The sequence below is a fragment of the Miniopterus schreibersii genome (assembly GCF_964146895.1).
Source record: "Miniopterus schreibersii genome assembly, chromosome: 8".
NCBI classification, from domain to species: Eukaryota; Metazoa; Chordata; class Mammalia; order Chiroptera; family Miniopteridae; genus Miniopterus; species Miniopterus schreibersii.
Genome location: NC_138109.1, coordinates 7,921,746 through 7,947,293, shown reverse-complemented (window position 1 = coordinate 7,947,293; position 25,548 = coordinate 7,921,746). Strand labels below are relative to the sequence as shown.

The 25,548-nt window shown below is 42.7% G+C and overlaps 1 protein-coding gene across 2 annotated transcripts in view; it reads right to left on the bottom strand.

Moving 5' to 3' along the window:
- The window catches only part of DNAJC11 (DnaJ heat shock protein family (Hsp40) member C11), a 45,178-nt gene that overhangs the window by 15,728 nt on the left and 3,902 nt on the right, over positions 1–25,548 (bottom strand). For both annotated transcript variants that reach the window (XM_081145303.1, XM_081145304.1), the window contains exons 2-4: positions 16,347–16,476; positions 14,047–14,120; positions 8,248–8,349 (exon numbers count right to left, since the gene is read on the bottom strand). In XM_081145303.1, coding sequence (XP_081001429.1) covers positions 8,248–8,349; positions 14,047–14,120; positions 16,347–16,476 — 306 coding nt within the window. The remainder of the gene's footprint in view (positions 1–8,247; positions 8,350–14,046; positions 14,121–16,346; positions 16,477–25,548) is intronic.

Here is a 25,548-nt window from a genome sequence, read left to right as displayed (position 1 = left end):
TAAAAAAGTCCTAAATTTTAATTTTCCCAGAAAGTTAATGAACTTTGGTAACCTGAATGTTTCCCACCACTGACCATCACAGTGCCAACTGCAAACATGGAAATCAAGCCTTAGCTTAGCTCAAGCCCAGCATCTTCACCAGGCAGCTGTTCTTTCGGAACACAGGCTGAAGGTGAGCAGCACTGCAGTGTGCCTACATACAACTGTAAAAATGACTCGTTCGGATCCAGTGGCCATTCCTCTGTTACGCACCCACTCTTCCATTCTAAGGGCTGTAACATGGAGCGAAAGATGAAGCAATAGCTGTTTCTGTGCTGGTTCTATGGGCAGGAGGCTTCATGACTGCGAGTGATGCCAGAGTTCTGTCAATGCCAGTCAGATGCTTCAAACAGAAAACCAGCTAAGTCACCCTTCCTAATCATTTGATTTATTGAGGGTGACAAGCTACTATAAACTCAGTTCTGCACTGAATGTAAAACTATTTTTGTGGTGAGACCAAATACCAATTTTGGTGAGGTACAGCATCATGGTAAAAACCTTAATAAATCAAGAAACCCACATTAATCAAGAATTAGCTACAGAGCAATAATGCATGATTGGGTCAAAACAAGCTGTGATAGCCCACCTATGAAAAATCCAGCTATAGTTGTTAAACTGTACAAATATTTTTGTATATTCAGAGTAACAGGACAATTTTTCGTGAAGCTGATTCTAAACACAGAAAGATCCGCAGTCTGGTGGGCACTATAAACTGTGTAGTAGGAATGTCTGAGTCCTTGCAGAGGCCCTTTTAAAATTAAGCACAATAGGCCCCTCAGCTTTAAAAATATGTAAGAAATTGCAATCACCGAACATAAAGCATGTAACTGAGAATACCCTGAAATTCATCCCTTGAGGGAAAACCTGAACAAATAAAATGATCAGAACTCAGTTTATTTCATTTTGAAATTCCATAATGGCGTTAGGGGATATTTTAATGTTTGGTAAGAATCTTTTGGTGGAACTGTCATTTTTAATTAATTAAATTTATATTCTGTTCTGAAATGGAACAAAATTGAAAAAGGCCTACAGTTTTGTGGCATCTAAACTTGATGAGGCATTCAAAAGATCATAAAGACAATCTGTAAGAGATCTGTCAGAGAAAAATACTCTGAGTGGAGGGAAAAAGACAATGCCTGGGAAAATACATGGGCCAAAATATTTATATGTTCTAAATGGAGAAATTTGGACTTGAGACAGTATTTTCTCAATTAAGAATATGATGGGGGTGGGGGACATGTGTGCCAGGAAGAAGTGGTCAATGGGGGGAAAAAGAGGACATCGGTAATACTTCCAACAATAAAGATAAATTTAAAAAAGAATACTATGATATGCAGAGAAGATCAATTAAATGCAAGAAACATCAAATTTACTAAATATAAATGTAACTTTTATCAAGATGGTAGGCAATGTGATGAAAGGAAAAAAAGCTTTCAATATACATTCTTCAGAAAAACAGCAGTGACAGTGTGGAAGTTAGAATCTGAAGAAGCCTCCCAGGGAGTCCCGCTGGCAGGGCCCTCTCATCCACTCTGCACTGGCCCGGGGGACTTGCTTTTGTCCAACAGAACTCAGTGGATGTGATGGTGCAGACTTCACAGCTAGGTCACAAGAAGCCTTGCAGCTTTGTGGGGGCCCCTGGAACATGCTCTTGGGGGAAGCTAGCCCATACGTAACACCCCAAGTACCCTGAGACTATTATGCTGTGAGGAAGCCCATGCTAGCCAGGCCATGTGGGAGAGACGCCAGGCCATCCTCAGCTGTACCAGCTGCCCCAGCCGAAGCATGTGGAGACACATGAGTATGGATGCCATCTCCAACATGACAAGAGCCAGATGCCGTCGGACTGCAACCACACGAAGAGACTCCAAGTGAGGACCGATGAGCTGAGTCCAGTAAATTCACAAAACCGTGAGAGAAAATGCCATTGTTCCTGCAAGCCACCAAGTCTTAGAGTGGACTGCTATGCAGCAATGTGTAAGCAGAACACACAATATTGGAGACAAACAGGAATCAACTGATTAAAGTGTGGGCATACATGTAAAAAATGTGTCTATCCCTGGCCCGTGTGCTCAGTGGTTAGAACGCAGGCCCACACACTGAAGGGTCTTGGGTTCGATTTCCGGTCAAGGGCATGTATTTGGGTTGCAGGTTTGATCCTGGCCCTGGTTGGGGCACATGTGGGAGGCAACCAATCGATGTGTCTCTCCCACATATGTTTCTCCCCCCCCTACTCTCTCTAAAAACCAATGGAAAAAATATCCTCAGGTGAGGATTTAAAAAAAAAAAGCTTCTACTTTTTGGTTGTTGTTGCTTCTGCTTTTAATGTTCACATAATCAATATAATTAAAAAAAACTTTTTTAGCATACATAGGTACATTTTAGAGAAATATTTTATTTTTGAAAATAGTTTTGAGTAAACCTTTTTATAGGTTTTCCAATATAATAAAACCAGTGTTGGTCAATCAATGTTCCAAAAAATTATATAATTTTAATTATTTTAAGCACCCCTTTTCCTCGCAAATATGTCCTGGTTTGGATGATGAAGTACATGGTCACCTTGTCTACAGGCCGCTCTAAGGACGCTGGCTTACAATGAATGACGGCAAAGCCATCGGAGCTCTTCCAGCTCAGTGACCTGGTTTGACCCGAGTCTTGCAGGCACACTCTGGCTGCCGTGTTGCGGCAAGGAGGGAAGGGGTCAGGAGAGGCTATACGTAGTCCACGAAGGTGGCAACGGTAACAGTGGCAGGAACTGGTGATTTATGTGTATGTAAAGTGTATTTTGTTACTGGACACTATATTCAACTCATTAGTCCTGCCAGTCTTCAGCTGGGTCTTTAAAGACAGGCAATCATATCACATACAAATAATAATGGCTCTTTCAAATTTTATGTCTTTTATCACTTGTCCAATTGTACTGGCTAAACCTTGCAGAATAATGTAAAATAGGGTTTTATTTCCTTTCTTATTCTCACTTAAAAAGAAAACTTTAAAAATGATAAATATTTATGTTAACTCTATACTGACAATCAACCGATTTTCACCAGAGGGCAGAGTAGCCTTTAGAAGTTTAAAAATATTACTCAAGTCATCACCTTTTCAACCACTCTGTTGTTTCTTTAAACAAGGCCACAATAACTGAACAGTCCAGTAAGTGGGTGGCAGGTTCTCTCCTCGCTCTCCCTCTCCCTCTCCCTCCACTCCCTTCCCCATCCCTTCCACTCTCTAAAAATCAATGGAAAAAACATCCTCACCCCTTGGGTGAGGGTTAAAAAAATAAAAATAAAACCCAAAACTTTATGGATGTGGGAATTTGAGTTTCATATCATTTTTGGGTGTCACAAAAATATTATTCTCCTTTTGATTTTGTAAAAACCATTAAAAATGCAGGAAGAACCATTCTCAGCTCAGGGACTGGACAAAGGTGGCAGGTCACAGGTGGTGCCCTTGTTCTAAGGCACCAAATTCTGCGCTCACATAGAACAACGGTAACGACAAGTGCCGTACAGTCCTTTACGTGCAGTGATGATACTACTGAAAATCTGTCAGCAAGACGGTAGATGAAAGCGCCGTTTCCATGAATCCCCACCAGCCCTCCTGGCTGATGGTCCTTGTATGGAGCCAGTCATCTTCCTGCAAGCTCCTCCCTTGTTGCTGACCTAAAGCCAGCAAGTCAATTGAAGACCACCGCTTCCTGCCTCCCCTCTTCCCATTTATTTATCCCTTTCATTCTAGTTCACGGGGACCTTAGGATCCTGTTTTTGCCCTTCTACCTTGGGTCACCTGTCAATGTGACAAACACATCTTCACTGACACCACTCAGAAATTCTGAGCATGCCAACTTAGAGCCCTTCTCCCGGGATGAGGAGCTCCTGACCAGGTTGGAAATGATGCGTTAATCACCCCTCTTGGAGTAGAATCAGTTGTTCTTCAGCCAGGAATATTACATTCTGAATCATTTCCATGTTTATGTTTTGTTATCTGGCCATAAGGATAATGTGAGAGATTTCTGTCAAATGCAATTCCAAGAGTAGCAATTTACTAATTGAAAATTCCACCAAGAGAGGCAATTACGTTAAGAGGCGATGTGAAACTTGCTCACTTTATTACAGCTGGTGAACCCATGGTGGCTCTTGAGAGACCGGCTCCATGGACTCATTCTGAGATGAAAGGCGGAACCTGCGTTCCCAGTATTATGGAGGGTCAAACTCAAACTTAACAGGGCTTCTTAGGACAGGTCCCAGCTGCTGCCCCTCCAGTGGCACTCCACATCTCCCCTCTGTATGCACAGCAGTCTTTAATCCTGACATCCTGCTTATAAGTGATGACGCTGACAGGATGAGGCTCAAACAGCTTTCCCGGTGCCTTCTACAGCCAGCCACCTCTGCTCTCCTGCAGAAACTAGCTTTATGTAGCAGCACTTGCCCAGACTAGATCCTTGTCCTTATATGACAACTTCTCAATTTCTTCAGTTTCAGAAGCAGCCCATCACTGCATACGGTAAATGGCCCTTCCTGCCGTCGAGCTCAATGAGCATATGGGTTCAAACAGCTTTTCTTCTGCATGATTATCCTGTCAGCCAAGTTGAGTCAGTTTATGACATCAGAGTCATTTCCACGGAGCAGACTGAAGTCATAACCACAGGCTCATTCTGATGGCTATAATCATTAGCCATGGCAACCAAAACAGATCTTTTAAAAAATCCTTTACAAATAATTGAGTAATGTACTCATATATCTTTATGAGAACATTGTGGGATTTAAAAATGTTTTTATGTCTTCCTTGATACATCATTTAATTTTTTTTCTGATAAAGCTGAATTGTGTTTTTAAGCTATTACAGGAACCACACTGGTAAGACAGCCTTCCTAAATCAGAAAGGAAGCCTTGCCGGGGAGTTTATGTCAACTTATTTAATGGGAGAGGATAACGGGACAGTCCAGGAAACACAGTGATGATCTCCATGAAACCGATGTAACAGGCTCAAAAAAGGAAGCAGGCTATACCCTTGGAGCCAGACAACCAACCCCCGCAACAATCCTCAGCTACATGCTCTGCCTCAAGCAGGCTCTGGACAAGTTCACTGAGAAGGCAGCAACAACATCCCACAGGGCTGCCTGCAATTTCCTCATTTCAAAGACACTCAGAGTGGCAGCCACCCTCAGTGAGACAAGATTTATGGGTGTTACCAAAGAAGGAACTGAATAATCACGGTGAGTGAAGATGGCACCACGCAACCCTGCTGTACGATCTTAGTCTCTAAACGGCAAGAGGCGCAGACGGAGTGTGCCAACAAAACAGAGGTCTTCAAGACTCAGGGAGGACGGCACGTGGTCCCAGCAGATTCCGGGCGGTGCTGGAGGGTGCAGAGGAGCTGCGTTATCTGTCCAGCCACAATTCCCTCCCCTACACTGGCTCAGTGCGGACGGCCCCTTTCCAGAGGAATTGATTCTCACACAGCAAAGGCAGAAATTAGAGGCACTTAAACAAGGATTTTTGGAACTTGGGGTCTTTTGATCCCAAACAGTGGGCTTCATGGCAAACCTCCCATTTCACACAGGGAGAAACTGAGGAAGGCTGGAGAAGAGGCTGACCCAGGGCACAGAACTGGAGGGCGGGACCTGAACCTGTCCAGAAAGCTCTACCTCACTGCCTCCAGCATGCGTGTGCACACATGCGTGTGTTCCACACACTGGAGCTGGGGGTTCCATTCATTCCTTCTGGGTCCCACAGTGCTAGCCAAAGACCCCACCCAAACCCAGTCACACCAGCCAAGGAATTGCCTGACCAAGCTGAGTATTTCCCATGCAGTGTTGAATGAAACACAAAACTTGAAGGAAAACAAAACTTAGTTCTTAACCTCACCTGGGTGTAGTACTACTCTGCATTTATTTAGCAGGTTTGCCTTTCTCTAATAATTTCATATCTACTTCCCATTTTTTTCAACCATTTAACAACTTGTGTGGTACTCAGGACAGATATCCTCATTTTATAAATGAGGAAACTACACATCTGTCAAATGATTTGTTCTGTGTCCTGTGTCACTGTGCCAGTCAGAATTTCTAACCTACGGTTTTCCCCATTTGACCTTTTTGCCAGTTCTTGGCACATACATCCTACTAAAAATTCCTGCCAACAGTCTCTTGTTGACGAGAATGGAGAGAAATATCTATCCTGGGTTCAGACGGCAGTATCACAAATGTTATCTTGTCTGCTGATCCCCCATGAGCTGTGATCCTTACTGGGGGTCTGGGGGATAGGCCAGTGCTGAGCTCAATGGTCATCAAAGTGGTCCTTCTCCCTGTGGTCTTAAAAGAGGACGTCACCCTTTTCTTCTTAGGATAAGAACATTCTCAACCTTTCCACTCATCTTAAAAAGCAAAACACTCAAAGATGGGATAAAAGGTCCAGTTCAAAACCTCTCCTCGAAACCTGCAGAGCCAGCATCTGGTTATCACTCAGTATTTCTGGTTAGAAAATGTCTTATGTATTTGGAAGCAGTTTACGGAAATACAAAGTACTGAGATTTTACAGTATCTTGCATGCTTGTGTGGAATGGTCACAGCTGTACTCCCTCCTTCCACAGAACATGGCCCGGAGACACATTTCCACAGAATCCCAACCGGCAATCACTATGCACACCCAGATGGCTGATTTTATCACAGGACACAGGCTCAGGCTACTGGGACGTTTTGTTTCCCCTTCACTGCTCCAAATGCAGCAAAACTCCAGCCAGAACAGCAAAGACATCAGAGCCACGGCCTGCTCCGGCCAGGCTCCCTCCCATCTCCTTCACCCTCACCTCCATCTGCCACTGCTGACCTTTCAAACTCGATGCATCCCCAGCACCAGCTGGGAGAGCCAAGAAGGGAACCCACTAGTTCAGGGTGCCTCGGAGATTTTCTCCTCTCCTAATGATCTTGCACTCCCCAAGTTGGTCCAATCAGTGATTCAGTTCTCTACCTCCATCTGATCAAAAGGCAACTGTGCACTGCTGAAGCCACCATCATCTGTCCAAGGGGAGGGTGGTGGGAAGGAGAGGTGTTGGAATGTACAAATATACTCTGAAACGTAGGATTCAAATAGATGGGAGGTTTCTAAATATCCAGTCCTTTAGCCCGGCCAGGCATGGCTCAGCGGTTGAGCATCGACCTAGGATCTAGGAGATCAGGGTTCGATTCCCGGTCAGGGCACATGCCTGGGTTGTGGGCTAGGCAGATGATCAATGACTCTCTCATCATTGATGTTTCTATCTCTCTCTCTCCCCTCCTTTCCTCTCTCTGAAATCAATAAAGATATGTTTTAAATAAAATAAATAAATAAATAAATAAATAAATAAATAAATATTCAGTCCTTTAAATGCTGCAGGGGTCTTCTACTTTCTAGAATGTATTTGATCAGAAGTTCATATTATTGTGCTTCCCAGTTGTAAGCTAGCAGCTGTTCTTTTCTTTAGAAGATTTTCAGGCTGCCTGCCAGGCCATCCCAGCCACACTGACAGAGTCCGGCTGCTGAGTCCCCTGATTAAACACTGGTGAACAGGAACACTGGGCCATGTTCAATTAGCCATTCAGTACAGCTGGCACCTCAGGCTGACCAAGATATCCTATTTAACACAGGGCTGGGGCATGCACTCAAGAACAATTTACCTCCCCAACAAATCAAAGGGAAAGGATATCATATGCAGGACTGAAAAGTAGCTCCCAGACTCAGGATGTCACTGATTACATGACATAAACTCCGTTAGGGACTTGATTGAGTTAAAGAGGGTCACTTCATCACTGTCGAAATAGCCTGGTGACTGGTGCTGGCACAACTGTCCCGGGCTGATGAGCACAGGCCCCTGCTTAATGCAGTCTGGCAATGTCCCAAACCCTCTGCGTTACCCGGCTCTCTGTATCCTGACTGGTGCAAGGAATCCTGTTGCCTCAGTGTGTGCTTGGGTGGCTTTCCTTTCCTGACACTGATCTCTAACTGATTTCCATACGTCAAGGCTTCTGCAGGATGACCAGACAGACGTCTCAGAGGGAACGTGTGTTTCCGCTCAGGAGTCTCCTTGGCTTCTGGGAGAACCACGGGACTGGTTTTGTGCTCCCTCCATATGGTTTAATTTGCATGTTACGACTTTACACCACAGGCACCTAATGGTGTGGACCTGCCTCCTGGTACTATAGCCTTGCCTCTCCCGGGCAGGCCATGGGCTCACCTTGGGATTGGTTCGCTGCTGCAGTCTCCTCTCTTCCCGCTCTCTCTGCAGCCGCTCAAACTCTTCTCTGATTTCAGCCGGAGTTCTCCTCCTCTCCACCACCTATGGGAGACCGAGGGGAGAGAGCACAGTCAAGGACCCAGTTAGAGAGGGAAATACACACACAACTGGGGTGGTTAACCTGGTGTGCACATGTTGTCCAGGACTTCAACAGATGTCAATGAAACCGGGGTGAGTTTTTACACCAGATGCCCCAGGAACCTGGTAAGGGGAGGCGAGGTTTACTGGCACAGCCACTCAGTCTGTGCTCTAGTCACTCCCAAGGTCATGGTCTCCAAAGAGACTTAAGCACTATTTCTTTCATTTTAGTAACTTGTCTCTGAGGTTGCAGGAATCTTACAAAGAAAACATCACCTTAAGTCTCATAGTTTAAATTTCCTAATGAGTTCCAAATAACAAGTTTTAAATATCAAGATGAAGGTAAAGCTGTCCACAACAGCACTGCCACCGCTCCCCTGTGAGCTGGGCTGTCGCTGGAGATGCCCTTTCAGCTTCTTAGACCAAGGAATCTTAAGCCCTCAGGTCTGGGTGTTTTTTGAATTATGGGACTCTTTCCCCTACAATATGATATGAACCTCAGGCTGTATCAGTTACACTTCAGTATAAACAATACTCAGGTACCAAATAGCAGACAACGTTAACACTAATACCCAGGGATGCACAATGATGCCACATATACGAGAAAATAAGGTCTCTCACCTTGGTCATTCTTAGCTCATCATGAAAGAAAAACAATCTAGCTGAGATTTCAAAGAGGCAGAAAAAGGCCACCGTGGACCTCAGGGGTCACACCTGTGAAAGAGGAAACTGCATCACGTGCTTTCTAAGGGCCCCAAATCCTATGGCCTGTGAGATGCACAGAGAGTGAAGCAGAACAGACTAGACTGAAGTCATTAGATGGACCAGAGGGAAAAAAGAACAAACAGCACATTCCCTGTATCAGTGGGATAAACACAGGGAAATCCTGAGAGGCTGCTCAAACATCTAAAAAGGTGGGTGATGTGAGAAAAAGCTATCTTGGAAATCATAAGTTTAAAAATTATTTTTAAAAATACCTGTTTATAGCAAAAAAATCAAAGCAGTACAGAAAGATATAAAGTTAAAAGTACAATTCCCCCTATACCACCCTCCCTCTTTTCACAGGCTAACACAATTTTTTATGTATCTCCTAAAAATCTTCTAGGCATATGTATGTGTGTGTACACGTATTTTAACATCAATGGAATCACATTATAGGTTTTTGTGCAACTTGATTTTACTATTCAGCAATACAGAAAAATAAATACAAAAACTGGCCTTTCCAAAAATACTTTCGAGTAATTCATTCACCACTGCTTGCAGGAAGTACACAGAAAAAAAAATACAGAAAACATTTTCTCCTCTAATAAATCACTACTAAAAATGGGAAGGTAGTTCTTTTAAAGGCAGTTTTAAAATAAAAATAGTTACACTCATCCAAGAACAAACTGCAAGTCCTCAATGGTGTGACAGCAGTTGCTTGGTGTACTTAGTTGAGACCGTACACCCACGCTGCTAGATTTTACAAACGGTGAGGGCACGTGCACCCATTCATGGCATGTTCATGTCCCCAGTTACCCTGTCTTGGACAAAAATTGAGGTACAGTTTTACAAAGTCTGCATTACCTTCTCAATCTGTCAGCCTCTCCCATCATCAAAAGAAAATAAAAATATAAGAGCTTCAGGGAAATGTAATCAACTATTCCATTTTACCTTGAAGATCAAGAAAGACCAAGAAAAAATGATTTAAAATCTGTTAAAAATTGTTCCTGCCTCTTAAACTCCAGTTCAGTGGACTTGTGACTGTGGAACCACAATATATTTGGACCCCTGTCAATGATGACCTGTGACTCATTGCTAAGGACTAGGTGGGTCTGGGCAGGATGTGCTTCCTCCACAGGACCCACAGCCACAGGCAGTTCTACCTGGATGAAAGGTTTCATTCTGAATATTCTGGTCAGCAGGATGCTAGTATTAAGAATGAAGATGAGATAAGTTTGATTGGCCAGTAACACAGACTCCATGAATGTGCCCCATACTGATTAAAAAAAACACCCCAAAACAATCTTAAGATTCCAGAATTAAGACTGAAAAGCATCAGGCCCCATAGAGGCCAGAGCCAAACAAGATTTACTTGCAGGAACTCTAGCTGCCTGACCCTGGCTGACTGAATTAATAGCTTCAAATTACTTTCTCTCTGCCACACTCCGTGATAAGTTAGAGGCGAATATTGTAAAGGTCTTAAGTCATTCCATTTCTAGTTGTATTTAACGTAAGTTCTGCAAATAGTTGGTGCAAAGTCAAAGTGGCCGGCCCTCCAGAGCATGAGGAACTCTGCAGGGCAGGCCCACCTTCACCCACAGCACTCTGACGGAGGATGGGAGGAGGTTGAGCCAGTGGCAAGTCGCTTTTGTTCCACCTCGGCCACCCTTAGGTATAAGCACACAGGATCCTACACTGCATCACAGGTGGTAAATGCCAGCCATGTTCAATGCTCTTCATCAATGGTGTATCAAATGCAGCCCGTGAATCTACACACCTATACTACTCACCCTGCCCGTTTGCCGACTATCCCTGTGCTAGCCAGAAGACTGACTGCCTTGTGCAAGATCAGAACAGGGATTTCTGAAAATGAGGTGGCACACTGGAGAGAGGACAGAAACCAGGCTCCCTGACATTACTCTGACATCCTGGGCAACTTCAGGTAAGTCACTCCAGTTCTCTGAGCTTCGGTTCCCTACTATAAATGAGGGGGATTACATTACATGAGGTGTCGTCTGCTTTGGAAATTCTGTTCTAGCCAGTGAACTTTCATATAAATTTGCAAGATTATTTAGAACTGAGAACAGCTGCAAAGATCGCACAAAGTTCTTGTGTGCCCTTCCCCAACTTCTCGTCACCACCTCACATAACCATGGAAGAGCTGTCAAATCTAAGAAATCAACATTAGCACATTACCCAGGCTGTCTGGATTTCACTAGTTTTTCCACTAACTTTCCTTTTAAGTTCCGGGATCCAATCCAGGACCCAGGACTGCATTCAGTCATTGTGCCTCCTTAGTCCCCTGCAATCTGAGAGAGTGTCCAAGTCTTTGTTTTCATGACCTTGACTGAATACATGACAGCTCTTAATGCAGGCTGGCTTTCTTAGACTTTGTAAGATTGATGTCTGAGTCACAGGGAAATGAAATATGGAGAAAGGACTGTAGACAACAACTACCTGTGGGGGTCTGGGCCGGGATGCTCAGCTGCCATCTAACACCTGAGTCACGTGGCTTCCACCCCACCCGCCAGCTGTTACCAGCTTCTACCCCATCAGAGCATTCATAGCTCAAAGCTGCGTTTCGCCTCTCTGAAGAAGGGACCGGTTTCATTTTCAACTGGGTATTTGCACAGACACCTCAGACCAGCCTCAAGCACTAACATGGCCAGTTTTACAAGCTGGGAAGGGCTGCATCTTGTTTCTTTAGAATTCTGCCAGAGAATGACAGTCTCCTGAAGGTTAAAAAACACACCTGAAAACAGGGCCAATATTTTATGCGATCTACAAAAGCTCCATTTAATCTCCAGCATCCATCAACAGAATGGGGTGAGCCCAAGCAGGGACAGGGTGGGGGGGGCTGTTGCATCTGTGGAGGGCCCTGGCATCTCTGGCGCCAGGGGTGTTAAAAGAGCCCTCCATCCTTCACGGGCTGGCCCTGCGTTTAGACTAACAGATTGTGGGCAATGGGGTGGATGCTCTGATGAAGTGGAGAATCCCCCCATTAAACAAGCAGCCAGCTGGAGGAGGTCCTTGAAGGCATGAGGAGGATGCCAGCTCCACAAAACACACTTGAGTTCAGTGTGGACAATGGGCTCCATTTTCCTATTGTATGTGAGGCACGAATGCCTCTGAGTAAATATCTAGGGAAGTGTCTTCACAGTCTTCCTTGAAGGCATTTCCATCTTCAGCGAAGGCTTAGTTTCCATGCAGAAAAAAGCCAATTCAGACTGATGAGAACACGATTTCCCTATAGCAGTTTACTAAAAAATATGACTATAGAAGCTTATCCAGTCACCATCTGTGACTGCCCACGAGTTGTTATAATCGCTACTGTGAGTGTGGTTTTGCTTCATTTCTAATGGGGAGATAGGAAACCACGCAGTATTTTGCCAGGAAGAAGTCACCCACTAGTGGGCATAATGCTGCTGGGAATGAAACACCTAGACCCCCGGGTTGGGGCAAATAAGACAGGCCTACAGCTTTCCTGTGGCCCTGACAGCTGCCACGAAAAACTACAACCAACCGACATTTTCAAAAAAAGGGGGGGCACTTTAAAGTGGTGTATAAAGTGTGAGCAGAGACTTAGTATATATAAGAGGATTTTCTTTTCTTTTTGGATGAAGAAGGCTAAGCTATTAGACGCACCACTAAGCTATGATGCCCTCATGCATACGAAGCACTACCATTTCCAATGAGCCAAAGGGCAGACACCAAATGCCACCGTAGTCAGGTGGGCGTGTGGATGAGTGAAGGCCAGATGTAAGAGCACCAGGAGTGGTGGGGATGGGACAAGCTGGACAGCATGGTCCAGACTATAGGGCAGGGGCGCCTTGGATTTAGTTGAATGTTGCCTCACGGGAATTCAGATACAGTGTTACCAGATCTTCTGATTTTTAAAGAGAAGAAAGAAGACTGGATTTTAATGTCAAACCTCCCAAGTTTTAAATGTTAGCAACTACAATTCATCAAGTGGGCAACCAAAACATGGCTAGGGGCTGGATGTGGCTCACAAGCTACCAATATGAGGCAATAGTGGGCAAGGGGACTAGAGCCGTTTCGCTTGTCTTCTCCTTACCAGGAAGAGGTTAGGAGGTTTTCATGCTAGAATTAGAAGAGAACGGCACACAGGTTTGAGATGAACTAACAAAGAACTTCAAGGGAAATCTTACATGATGATAAAAAAATAACAGTAGTCAATTTAATGTTAATAGCCACCCAAAATTTCTTGGGTTTCCTTAATGAAATTAAGCAGCACCTATATGTTCTTATAGCAATTTGGAGTTTTACAACTAGTCTTCATCTTCATCTTTTAGACGATAACATGGAAGTGAAGGCAGTGAAATGACTCACCCATGGCTCGAAGACCAGTCAAGAATACCAGAAAATGGGCGCTTCTGAATTTTAGAAATTTTTCTTACACAGTGGGCTGCCCAGGGTAACAGGTTTCACAGACACCTGCTGTGTACTGTTTTGTTTCCCTCATCACATTCGACAGCATTCTATTATAGCATGTCATAGCTGGAAGGGTCAATATACACAACTTGATCCAGCAGTTCTCAACTTGGCTCCCACTTTGTTCACAAGCTCAGCACCTGACGAACAGAAACACTCCCTAGACGCAGGTATAGCCAAGGTGGGGAGAGGCGCAGACGCATGATAGGCAGAGGAGTGTGTGGAGACAGAACTGCGCACTTGCAGGCCCCCGCTGGTCTGCTTGCTCCCATGGGTTAAAAATGCCTGGTCTGGTCTCTTCCCTTGACAGGTTAGGAAATGGAGGACTTGTGGGACGAGTGACTTACCCAAGCCCAGAACTCAACCTCTTAAACCAAAATACAAGGTGAGGAGGGGATGCTAATGTCTTCAAATATTCTCTCAGATGTTATCCCAGGTTGGGGGTGTGGAGTGGCTGTTTGTAGGTGTTTAATGACCCATCTGCGACAGCAACACGCTCTCTCTTACCTCCCATCCTTCCATTTCCAGTCCTCTCTTCCCATATATGTCATAGATGGCCCGGGTCTGCGCGTCACTAAGCACTGCAAACAAAAATCAAACATGTTGACAAAGCACAGAATTCACCGTCCAGTCCTGACAACAGTATCCCTGGGCAGGCCTTATGCTGTCCACCACAATCTTCCTAGAGACAGACCCTCTTCATTCCCTTTGCATCTTTCCTTCTCATAGCTTTTCAGATCCAACCTATGACATGTTTAAAGGTGGCCACAAATGAGTAACATCAGATTTTCGTGTCGAGCTGGTCTGAATTGTGAGGTGCACCTTCTATCACTACAGGACAGTTGTGTTATTTTATATTTTATTTTTTAAAATATATCTTTATTGATTTCAGAGAGAGGAAGGGAGAGGGAGAGAGAGAGATAGAAATATCAATGATGAGAGAGTCACTGATCGGCTGCAGCCCGCAACCTGGGCATGTGCCCTGACCGGGAATAGAACACCCCCGATCTCCTGGATCCTAGGTCGACGCTCAACTGCTGAGCCATGCCTGGCTGGGCATAGGACAGTTGTTTTAAAAAGAGTAAGTTTCTACTACAGTCTATAAAGTACCTCGGCTTGAAAGAGTTAATTCCAGTTTCTAAAGAAGCGTAATGTAAAACTAGGGATACTAGAAAAATCTATTTTATTCTTTACTCTGAGCCTCACTAATTCCTAAGACAGCCTGTTTTTTCCTTTACGCCTGTCCTCTTAATTTGTAAATCATTTTAAAAGACACAAACACCTGTCACTCTGATGATGGCTACATCACCTGAAGTACATCAGAAAAGATTTTTCAGTAAGGCCGAGAGCTATTAAAGGAGATTCAAGCCCAATTTAAACACCGGTCAAGCAAACGGTCATTAGCTTCCTCCTCTACTTTGCCAATTCCTGTCTGAAACCTTTGAATCTTTGCCCCCGGAGACTCCACATATATTTTTAGGCCTAATTAAAAAACGATGTAAACGATTCTATCCATATGCAAATGGATAGGGGAAGAAAGAACTGCTGACCACCGGGAAACAGGGGCGCCCAACTTCTGGAGTTAATCGCTGGGATTTAACAAGGGCTATTTATTCAGTGTTTTACGTCAGTCTCCCCCCAGGCTGAGCGCTGGGCCAGGACTGCTGCTCTAGCATTTTCACAAGCACTGGTAGGGTTTTCCTGCTAACTCTTCCCCAAATCTCCAGAACAATATAAACCAGTTATGTGGGTAGTTTAGACAACAGGAAAATGAATGCAGCCATTTAGATGACAGCATCCAATAAAAGGACCAGTCCTGTGGTCAGGACCACCATGGCAGTGCCTGAATAGAGTTGGATTTGGTCAAGACACAGTGCTGACTGCACACATATCATAAGCCATGGCCTTGGTTTCACTGCTCATTAAAATCTAACTTTTGGTAAAACTATAAAGTGAAGTACAGCGTATGTCTTATATCTACAATAAGAAGTCTTTATTTTGTAAAAAAACACATTACCTAATTTTTGGTCTAATGAAGGAGCAAATCACCAAATGGCTCTGGAATAAATAACTTGATTTTACTTGGTATACACCTTAAAAGTGATTTAATATTTTAAAAATTTGTATCTTTAAAATTGATCCTTTTAGTCATTTTTAAGAGCACAGTTCAGTGGCATTAAGTACATGAACAATGTTATATAACCATCACCATTTCTAGAACTTTATCATCACAAACGGAAATTATTAATGACTTTATTACTTTATAAACAAATATATCACGAAATATTCTCTCTGAAATACATAAGATCTAAGTATGAAAGTCTGAACTACTTAATTCTATTTCCTGTTAGCCTTCTTGATTTCATTTTCTTTCTTTTGTTAGAACTTTTCCTTAACTGAATGCTACAGAGCCAATAAAATAACTTTCTGATGAAAAAATGTCCTTGTATCGTCTCACAAAAAAACACAACAGAACAAAGAAAGCTTGTCCGTAACGATCAGCCTTTTACCTCTAAGAGTTCCCTGTAGAAGAAAACCAGTCAACAATTTAAAAATTGAGTATTCCCCGGCAATTCAGCCCTCACTCTGCGATTCACCTGAGCTCTCATTTTCTACTGACTGGACACATATCGATTTCCAAAGAAAATACTTCTGTTTCAAAGGACCCTGTCAGTAAAAAGGGCTAAACTAACCACCTCTTTTATACACCTCTAAGGACTCTCTCTTGCTATCCTCTACAAATCAAGTCTCTTAAAAATCGAACGCCTGCTCCCGGGCACTTCTGCGAAGCCAAGGCTTCCACTGACCTTCATAGGCCTGGTGAACGAGGGTAAAGAGTCGCTCCGCTTGCGCCTTGAGCTCCGGGTCTCGGTGCTTGTCGGGGTGGTAGAGCATACACAGCCTCCGGTAGGCAGCCTTCAGCTCTTCGGAAGAGGCCTACAGGAGAGAGCCAGCGAGGAAGCGATCAATGCTACTTAAATATCATCATCACAGTCAGCCCTGCAATGGGAACCTGTCGGCCACTTTCCAGCATGCTTGCTCTCTTCACACAGGACATAATGAAGTTATGCCTTATTACTCCAATAAGCTTTCTTTTTCCCGCAGTTAATACAGTGATCAATTATGTACATCAATAGCAACCGTGTTTCGCTGGGAACTGCTGCTATCAGAAGGAATGAAAGCTTGTCTCTACACTGGTTCAGTGGGGTCTGGGCTTAAACTAAAAACGTCATGGATGCCCGCTTACTCTTTACCCCAAGTTATTTGAAGTAAATCACTGCAAGGTGCTCTCCACAGGGAATCTGTTCAAAGAGAAAACAACTATAAACCACTAGACAGAAATGCCATGCATTCAATCAGTGTCTTGCCAAAGGAAACTCAATGAATATTCATCCTTGAAAGTCAAAGACAAAGAAATAAAATTGTAAAACCAACACACACACATCTAATTCAACCCCTAACTCTGAAAGGCGTTACACGAAGCAGATGAAACTGCCTCACTATGCTGTAGTTAAAACAAAAGCCCCCTAACCCAAAGGGCCCCTCCCCAACACGTACAGCTTGCCAATTCTCCAAAGTAGTCACTGTTTCAACCACACAGGAGGGAAGGAGGAAGGAGTGACGACAGAAGGCCACATTCCACTTTGCCTGCCTCACAGCCACCAAGACGTTCTCAGAAAGACTTCCTCAGAGGCCAGGAACACTGTACAGTCTCTCTGGCTGGCCCCTGAAGTCTGTTCTTGGGAAAATTATGTCTGATTTTACATCAGCCTCGGGGATCATTTTGGTTTATCAGAGGTGATGCTGAATGATCAGCTCTATCCAGATGACTTGCCAAGGAGAAAACATTTTATTTTGGGAGGCAACTCCACCATTCTGACAACACAGGCACATTTCTGGGTCACTGACAACATGCCACAGGGACCCAAAAAAACAGCCATCTGGGCACAGGAACTGGAGCAGGTCCCCGGTGAGGATGCAGAGGACGGACAGTGCTCTCCGATCAGGTCCCAGAACACAGATCCACAAGGACAGTGGTCACAGGGACAGTCAGTCAAGGTTAAAGGGAAAACCTTAAACTATATTTTTCTTTTTTTAAAAATATGTTTTTATTGATTTTAGAGAGAGAGGGAGAGAAAGAAACATCGACGAGAGAGAACCATTGATTGGCTGCCTCCTGCAGGCGGACTGAGGGTCTCAGATTTGATTCTGGTCAAGGCCACATACTACCTCAGCTGCAGGCTTGATCCCCGGCCCTGGCTGGGGCGCAAGCAGGAGGCAACTGATAGATAGGTCTCTCTCACATCCATGTTTCTCTCTCTCTCCCCCTTCTACTTTCTCTGAAAAGCAATGAAAAAAATATTCTTGGGTGAAGATTAAAACAAACAAACAACCCTCCCTTTGCTTTCTCATCTTGAACCTGTGGACAACAGAACCTCTCTTCCAGACTTACTGTGAGGAGTAAATGAGAGAGCACATGTACAAGTGCTTAACCATGCTTTGCACACAGAAATTCAATCACTCTGGCTATCATTCTTATCACAATTCAATTTCAATATTCCTTTGGCAGCATGCACACTGAACCAGGACCACTTTGGAGAGGAAATCGCCCTGGTGCAAGGGTAACAGGAACGTTCATTCATGTCACAGTCCATGCTGGTGACAATTCACTGAGCTGCATCCTTATGACATGTGCACTGTCCTCTAGGTGAATTCTATTTCAGTAAAAACACAAGACTCCACAGAAGAGATGGGCCTCAGTATTCCCACCCGCAGTTCCTTTTTCTTTTTTCTAATATAGGTTTCTTTCCCTGCAATACATTTCTTGCCACACTTACCAATACACCACCTGCACCAAATCCCATTGTCTTAAGCAAATAAACAATAGTTATCTAATGGCAAATAAAATATACCTTCTCCAGGTAGGTTTAATTATGAGACATGTAAAAGGGGCTTGTACTTTCGTAAAGAGCCATTACAAATTATTTTTTTCTGCAAATTTTAATAGTTCTTTCCACAAACTCATAAAAGTTACAAATGCAAAATTAGACAGATTTGACAAACCAGGGTTAGATGGCTATTTCTTGATTGTTAAAATTAAACTAGATAAAGGGAGGCTAAATGGTGATAGGAGACTTGACGTGGGGTGGTGAACACACAATACAATACAGAGATGATGTATTATAGAATTGTACACCTGAAACCTATACTATGATTTTATTAACCGATGTCACCCCAATAAATTCAATAAAATAAATTAAAAATAAAATTAAACTAGATGACGAGGAAGTAGAATATCTAGTCTGCAAGGCCTTTAATCGCAGTAATAAATGGCTTAACGTGCTATTGATTAAGTATTAGAAATGAGAAGTTTCATTTTTAATAAATATTACATTCAATAAAAGGTTAGACTGGGCATTTCATCACAACTGAATAGCTAAGGTGACTGGTTCAATATTTCCTAATTGATAAACTCTTTCATTATCATAAAAATACCTGTATCATTTCAAAACATGTGCTATCATTAAAAATGATACCTGAAGTTACATACTTACTTCTAAAATTCTAAAATAAAATTAAGAGATGTATCATGTTTTAAGTATGAAAAGCTTTGTCTCAATCATCTGGTTATATTTTCAATAAAAAGTAAGTACAAATCCAACCTACAAAGATCATAAACTCACAGTGAAAAGGTCCTCTGTGACCTGTCAAGCTTAGTGGTCTGTTAAAATTGTTGGATTATTAGCTTTGCAACATAAAAATGAAATTCCTGTAATAAGGCACAAAAAAGAAATAAAAGGCATACAGACTGGAAAGGAAAGTAGAACGTATTTGTAGACATCATCTATGTAGAAAATCATAATCTACAAGAAAAACTACTAAGTGATTTTAGCAAAGTCATGGGATATAGGGTTAATACGCAAACAGCAGTTTATTTCCACATACAAAAAACTGAAATTTAAAAAGACAACACCATTTAGAGTATCATCAACAAACGCAAACTACTTAGGGATAAATTAAACAACTTACATGACATCACTGACAGAAATTAGAAGACCTGAAAGAATGGAGAGTTAAACCATCTTCATGTACCAGAAAATTCAATATTTTTAAGAGGTCAAATTTTTCCAAAGTGATGTAGAGTCAATGCAATCCAATCAAAATCCCAGCATCAACAACGGAAAGAGACGGGACAGAGTAGAGTTTTGCACATTAATGAAGTTAAGCTGGTATAAATTCAAATCAGAGTGTTATAACTTGAGTAAGTTAAATGTAACCACAAAGAAAATAGTTATAAAAGCTATAAGGTACATAGAAGACAAATAGCAAGCTGGCAGAAATAAGGCCATCTTATCAATGATTACTTTAAATGTCAACAGATTAGATTCTTCAATCAAAAGGCAGACTCTGGCAGAATAGATTTAAAAACATGCCCAACTATATGCTGTCTACAGAGATCTGCTTTAGATCCAAAAACACAAATAGGTTAAAAGTGAATGGATGAAAAAAGACACTGCTTGCAAATAGGAACCATAAAAAAAGCAGGGGTGGCTATACTAATATCAGACAAAACAGACATTAAATAAAAAAACTGCACTTGTTTACTAGTGACCTGAACCTTTTTCCATATATATACATTCACATATATATGAAGTATATCTTTATTGATTTCAGCGAGAGGAAGGGAGAGGGAGGGAGGGAGAGACACACACATCAATGATGAGAGAGTCACTGGTTGGCTGTCTCCTGCAAGCCCCTGCTGGGGGTCGAGCCCGCAACCTGGGCATGTGCCCTGACCCGGAATCAAACCCTGATCTCCTGGATCCTAGGTCGATGCTAAACCGCTGAGCCACACTGGCTGGGCTTTTTCCATACATTTATTCGCATTTTAGAGTTTTTTCTTCAGAAATAACTTATCTGTTCTCTTTGCATTGTTTTCTTATTAGGGTATTCATCCTTCTTTCTGATTTCCAAGAGTTCTTTATATATTAGAAACATGAACCTTTTATCAAACAAATATATTGTAGGTTCCTTTGAGTCTTTTCTGTTTATTTTTTTAAGTTTTAGTTTTTTTCCTATAACAAACTCAGAAGCTTCTCATTTTTATAAAATCAAAGTTATCAACTGTATCTTTTGTGCTGTGGCATCATGCTTGGAAAAGTCTCTTGACTCCAATCTCATATTTGCGTCCTTTAAATAATTAAGCAACTGAAGAAGCTGCTCCATGTTCTCTTACTTGCATTTTAGTGCAGGAGACCCTCTCCGGAATCAATGAGATGACATGTATTCCAAGAGCATGCCGCACTGTGCTCTGACTTCCCATCTCCACTGAACAGAGCAAGCTGCAATTGTGAGGAATACCAGTGCCTGAACCATGACTGTACAGGGCAGGACAGGCTAGGTCTGGCTTCTCCAGATGGATGGGGGGCTCCGTGGGAGTCCCTGTGAGCCTTTTAGGGGGTCCACAGGTCAAAACTATGTCCGTAATAAAACAAAGCTATTTCTGCCTTTTCCTCATTTTCTCATGAGGCCACATGATATGTGATGACATCATTGTTCTGATGGCTAATGGAATGCGTACTGGTGTATTATGTTTTCTAGAACTTTCTAAGGCAGTCATTTTAGGGTATAAATATGAGAGTTTTCAAAGATTAATTCAATTGGCTCTCAGTTATTTTACTGTGTACTTACTAGTGATCTCTTGTTATATCTAATGATATCTGTATATATCTGTATATATTCATTACTTTTCAATGCATAGCTATCTTGAAATCCTTAAGTCTTCTTTGTGCTTATTATACTGACATACAAGCAGTATACTTTGTCTTGTTTTACAACATTTTATCAATTATCTAGTGTAGTTTCTAATTAAATACTATTAGCTATAACCCACATAAACAAAGCTCTTTGGGGTCCACAATAATTTAAGACTGTAACGGGGTTCTGACATTCAAAAGCTTGAGAATCCCCAGGTTACAGGATACTGTGCTAACAAGCAATCCACAAATTCCAACGGTTTATTTCTTCCTCACTTCACACATCCATCTCAGGTCAGCAAGTGATGTGCTTGGCAATGTCCTCAGGTCCCAGGCTGACAGAACAGCCACCCTTTGGAACCACTGTCATCACCGAGGCAGAGGGAAGAGCATGAGACTGTTGGGCTCACACTGGCATTTAAATGCCTCCCTCAGCCCGAGAGAGAGACACATAGTACTTCCACTCACATCACTGGCTAAACTAGTCACAGGGCCCCATGCAACCACTAGGGGACCAGGCAGTACAGTCCTACATGTGCTGGATAAGCAAAGGACCAATTATGTTTGGTGGACAGCACTGACAACTACCACAATGATGGGATTTCATCCAACACTTTGAAGAGCATGTTAGCAACAACTTAATAATAAATACCTCATACTGACATTCACTTTAGGAATAGTAAGGCCACCAGGATTTTTGTTGCCAAAACCTGTAATTTCAAGCTCAAACTTCCAGCTGTGTCTACACTGCTGCATTTCAGCAACTAAGTCTCCACAAACTATATTCGACTGGATTTTGGGACATTTGCCTAATTACCACAATTGAAGATTCATTACTGTCCATATGTTCCACAACAATCTGACTGAAATAAACTGCACCAGCTAATAAAAACACGTAATTTTTTTTATGATACTTGGTACTCATACAATTTAAAGGAAAAAACAGATTTCAGTGCTAATTACCACCTAGAGAACATGGGTACTTTGTGCTGAGTAAGAGCTGTTTCATGAAGAGATAGCATGTTCAAGATTATCTGGTGTCACTGAGCAGATATTGATTATACTAAAAGACGAGGCCACCCACTTATCAGGCACTAAAACGCAACCACTGAGTTGGACTTGGACAAATTTCCTCCTTCATTTTGTAAAGGTTCCCACCAGTCTGAAACTTCGCACAACAAAACCACACGCAGACGAGGCCCTGCCATCTTCCAATGCCACTTTCCCTGATCAAGGCAGCTTCACCCTTTTCACAGACACGCGGAACATCTTCGGAGGGGCTGCCAAATAAGCTTCCATACATGGGCTCCAGCACAAACTGTGACACACCCCAACAATGGAGGTGGCCTCGCCTCGCGTCGGGCATGGCGCAGACGGAACCAGCTCACTCTGCCTGACCCATCTCTGTAAGGAGCTTCTCAAGTAGAACAGAAGTTCCGGTGAGGCTGACCCAGGTGGATGGCAAAAATTCAGCTCTCTTTAACAGACAAAAGCAAACGTTCACAAATATTAATCTGATGCCTCTGAAACATTGACTCCTACAAATATTATTACTGGAAGTTGGCCTCCTAAGGCCATTTTCAGACTCTTCACTTTGGAGAGGTGGCTTAAGCGAGAAACAATCTCATCACAAGTAAGTCAGAGAAGCAAGAAGAAGGCTGATCAAACAATTCCAACTTTGTACAACTAGGAATAACCTTTGAACCTTAAGTTCTACTCAGAAGGAAAAAACTTACAAAATTTACAGAATGCATTAACCCCCAAAGGCAATATAAGTTCAAAAAAGTATGAGACTGCCCTGGCTGGTGTGGCTCAAATGGCTGAAGCATCGTCCTGTATTCCAACAGGCTGCGGGTTCGATTTCCGGGCTCATTGGGGGCGGGTGTGCAGGAGGCTACTAATCGATGTTTCTCTCTCACATCAATGTTTCTTTCTCTCTCTCCCTTACCCACTCTCTAAAAATCAATGAACATGTCCTCAGGTGAGGATTCAAAAAAAAAGGCAATCGGTGAAGACAGAACTCTAAACACTAAAAAAGAAAAAAACAGGGCCCACGTGACCTTTAAGGTTTATGGGGCAGAGGGTGACTCCTGTCCTCCAGTGCATGTCTCTGCTGACCATAGTGTGCGAGCATGGATGGGCCAAACCTGCAGAAATTCTGATTCCTGATCAGAGGTCATTCCAAGGGCTTAGGAAATATTTTCCTATCATTGTACAATTTTGTTTTCATTTCTCTTCCTGGTCACGTCCATATGTTTATTTGGTGCCCTTGAGACACAACAGTTAAAAAAAAAAAAAAGGCCAACATCTTAGAGAAATGAGCTCAAATTCCTTTCTGGGTCAAAATTAATGGTTCGGATCCCATCTTCACATCCAGAGCTTGGCTTATTTTCCCTAAAAGCCTGACCTTATACTTTCTCTCATCCGTGTCCATCTGTTACATCCTGCCCACTTGTGCAGGCTCCTTGCGGTTGATGTCTGTTGGCATTTTACTACTGAGGAATGTTCTGGCTCCTGCAAACCAGGGAGGGAACACTGTGCACTCATTGCGTGCAGGCCAAGATCCAAACAGGATCCAACCATCAGGCTCTCGTCTCAGAGGAGGTGGCACTTCAAGCTACGAGCGTCTTTAGGGGAGTGGGGTCTGCATGTTGCCTGTGTCACAATAGCGGTAACAGAGCAGCAATATTCCCACTGGTCTTTTAAATTTTTTGTGTGCCCCCTTTTAAACATTTATGCTATTTTATTTATTCATCTGTTTGTTATCTTAAATCCTTTCTTGAACAGGCAGGGCATAAATAAAATACTTTAGTAAAATTAAAATGGAAGTTTAATAAAAAAGTAAACACTAAAATTCCATAGCCAAGCAAAACGTGCTACTGTATGCCCCATGTTTTCTCCATTGTTTTATTACCGAACTCATGGCAAATATAAAAACTTTCAATTGAATCCTCTTTAAGAAAGCAAAAGGAAAAAGAAAGGTATCTTAGTAGATAGTGCAGAACCAGAGCATTAAACTTTCAAGAAGCAATTGTTTGAAATGCCCAAACCAGCAAGGTAATAACTAGCTTATGGTTCATTAAAGAAAACACATTTTTAAATTTAACCTCATGATGTTCACTGATCACATTATGAGATGTTAGTGGAACTAGCTGGGTATTCTAACAGTTCCCTCCACACCCAGTGGCAAGACCATCAAATGCCTCTCTGGACTGGGACTGGGCACCCTCCTGACCAGCACTGACTGGCAGAGCCTCTGCCTCTGATCAGGTCCTCCCCTCCCTGCCTGCCCCCTTCAGAGCTTATAGCGCACAACTGTATCTTTGGGTCCCACTCTGCCTTTTTGGACTATCCCTGTACCCTGCTCCCATGCTTAGCCCCAGCTTCTGGGAACCCCTTCCTCCTGCTCTCCAAGTCCAACTCATGACCTTGCAGGAAGCAGAGTTCAGAGAGATAACTGTCTTTTGAAAGGAAAGAAAAAAACTTGGTACTTTGAACAGAAACAGCAAAGAGCTTTGGGAAGTCATAATCTAATGCTAACCCTACATTCTGGCACTTTTTTTTCTGGCACTATGTTTTTATTAGTACAATAGACGGACGGATAGCAAATTTAGCCAGGATGAAGCATACCACTCCTTTCTATGTACGTATCTTTTTAAAATCAGCAAAACCTCATGCTTTTCTAAATTCAAAAAAATAACAATAAATATTATCTGAATATCTGCCTCCACCAGGCATTTTGTACATATCCTTACTTCATTGCAATACTCCAATATACAACATCCTGGTCACAGTAAGTGCTTAATACATTATTAGGTGTTAACAGACATTTCAATGTCAAAGAAAAAGCAAAAAGGTTAAACTACTAGCCTAGAGGCACAGAACTCCCAGAATGGTAAAAGCGGGATTCACACAGGACTCTGGCTGCAGAGCTCCAGTGTTGCTGCCTTGTACTCACAACAGCTCTATGAAGGACTGCTGCACATCACTAAATGGAGACTTTGCAATGACTTGTTCAAGGTCAACCAAGTGGCAGCGTGGGGTGAAACTCCTGCTCCTAATGACCTTGCTCCTCAGCCTCTTTACTTACTCACCTTAGGAATGTGATCATCTGGGTAAGTTAGGTTTTTGGACAACGAAGGCTTAACATTACTTGCCCAATGCACGGTTTAACCAGGGTATTTGTTATAAACGTGAAACTTTGAACATAATGTTGTAGATGGGAAACTCACTGAAGGAATGACCTTCTCAG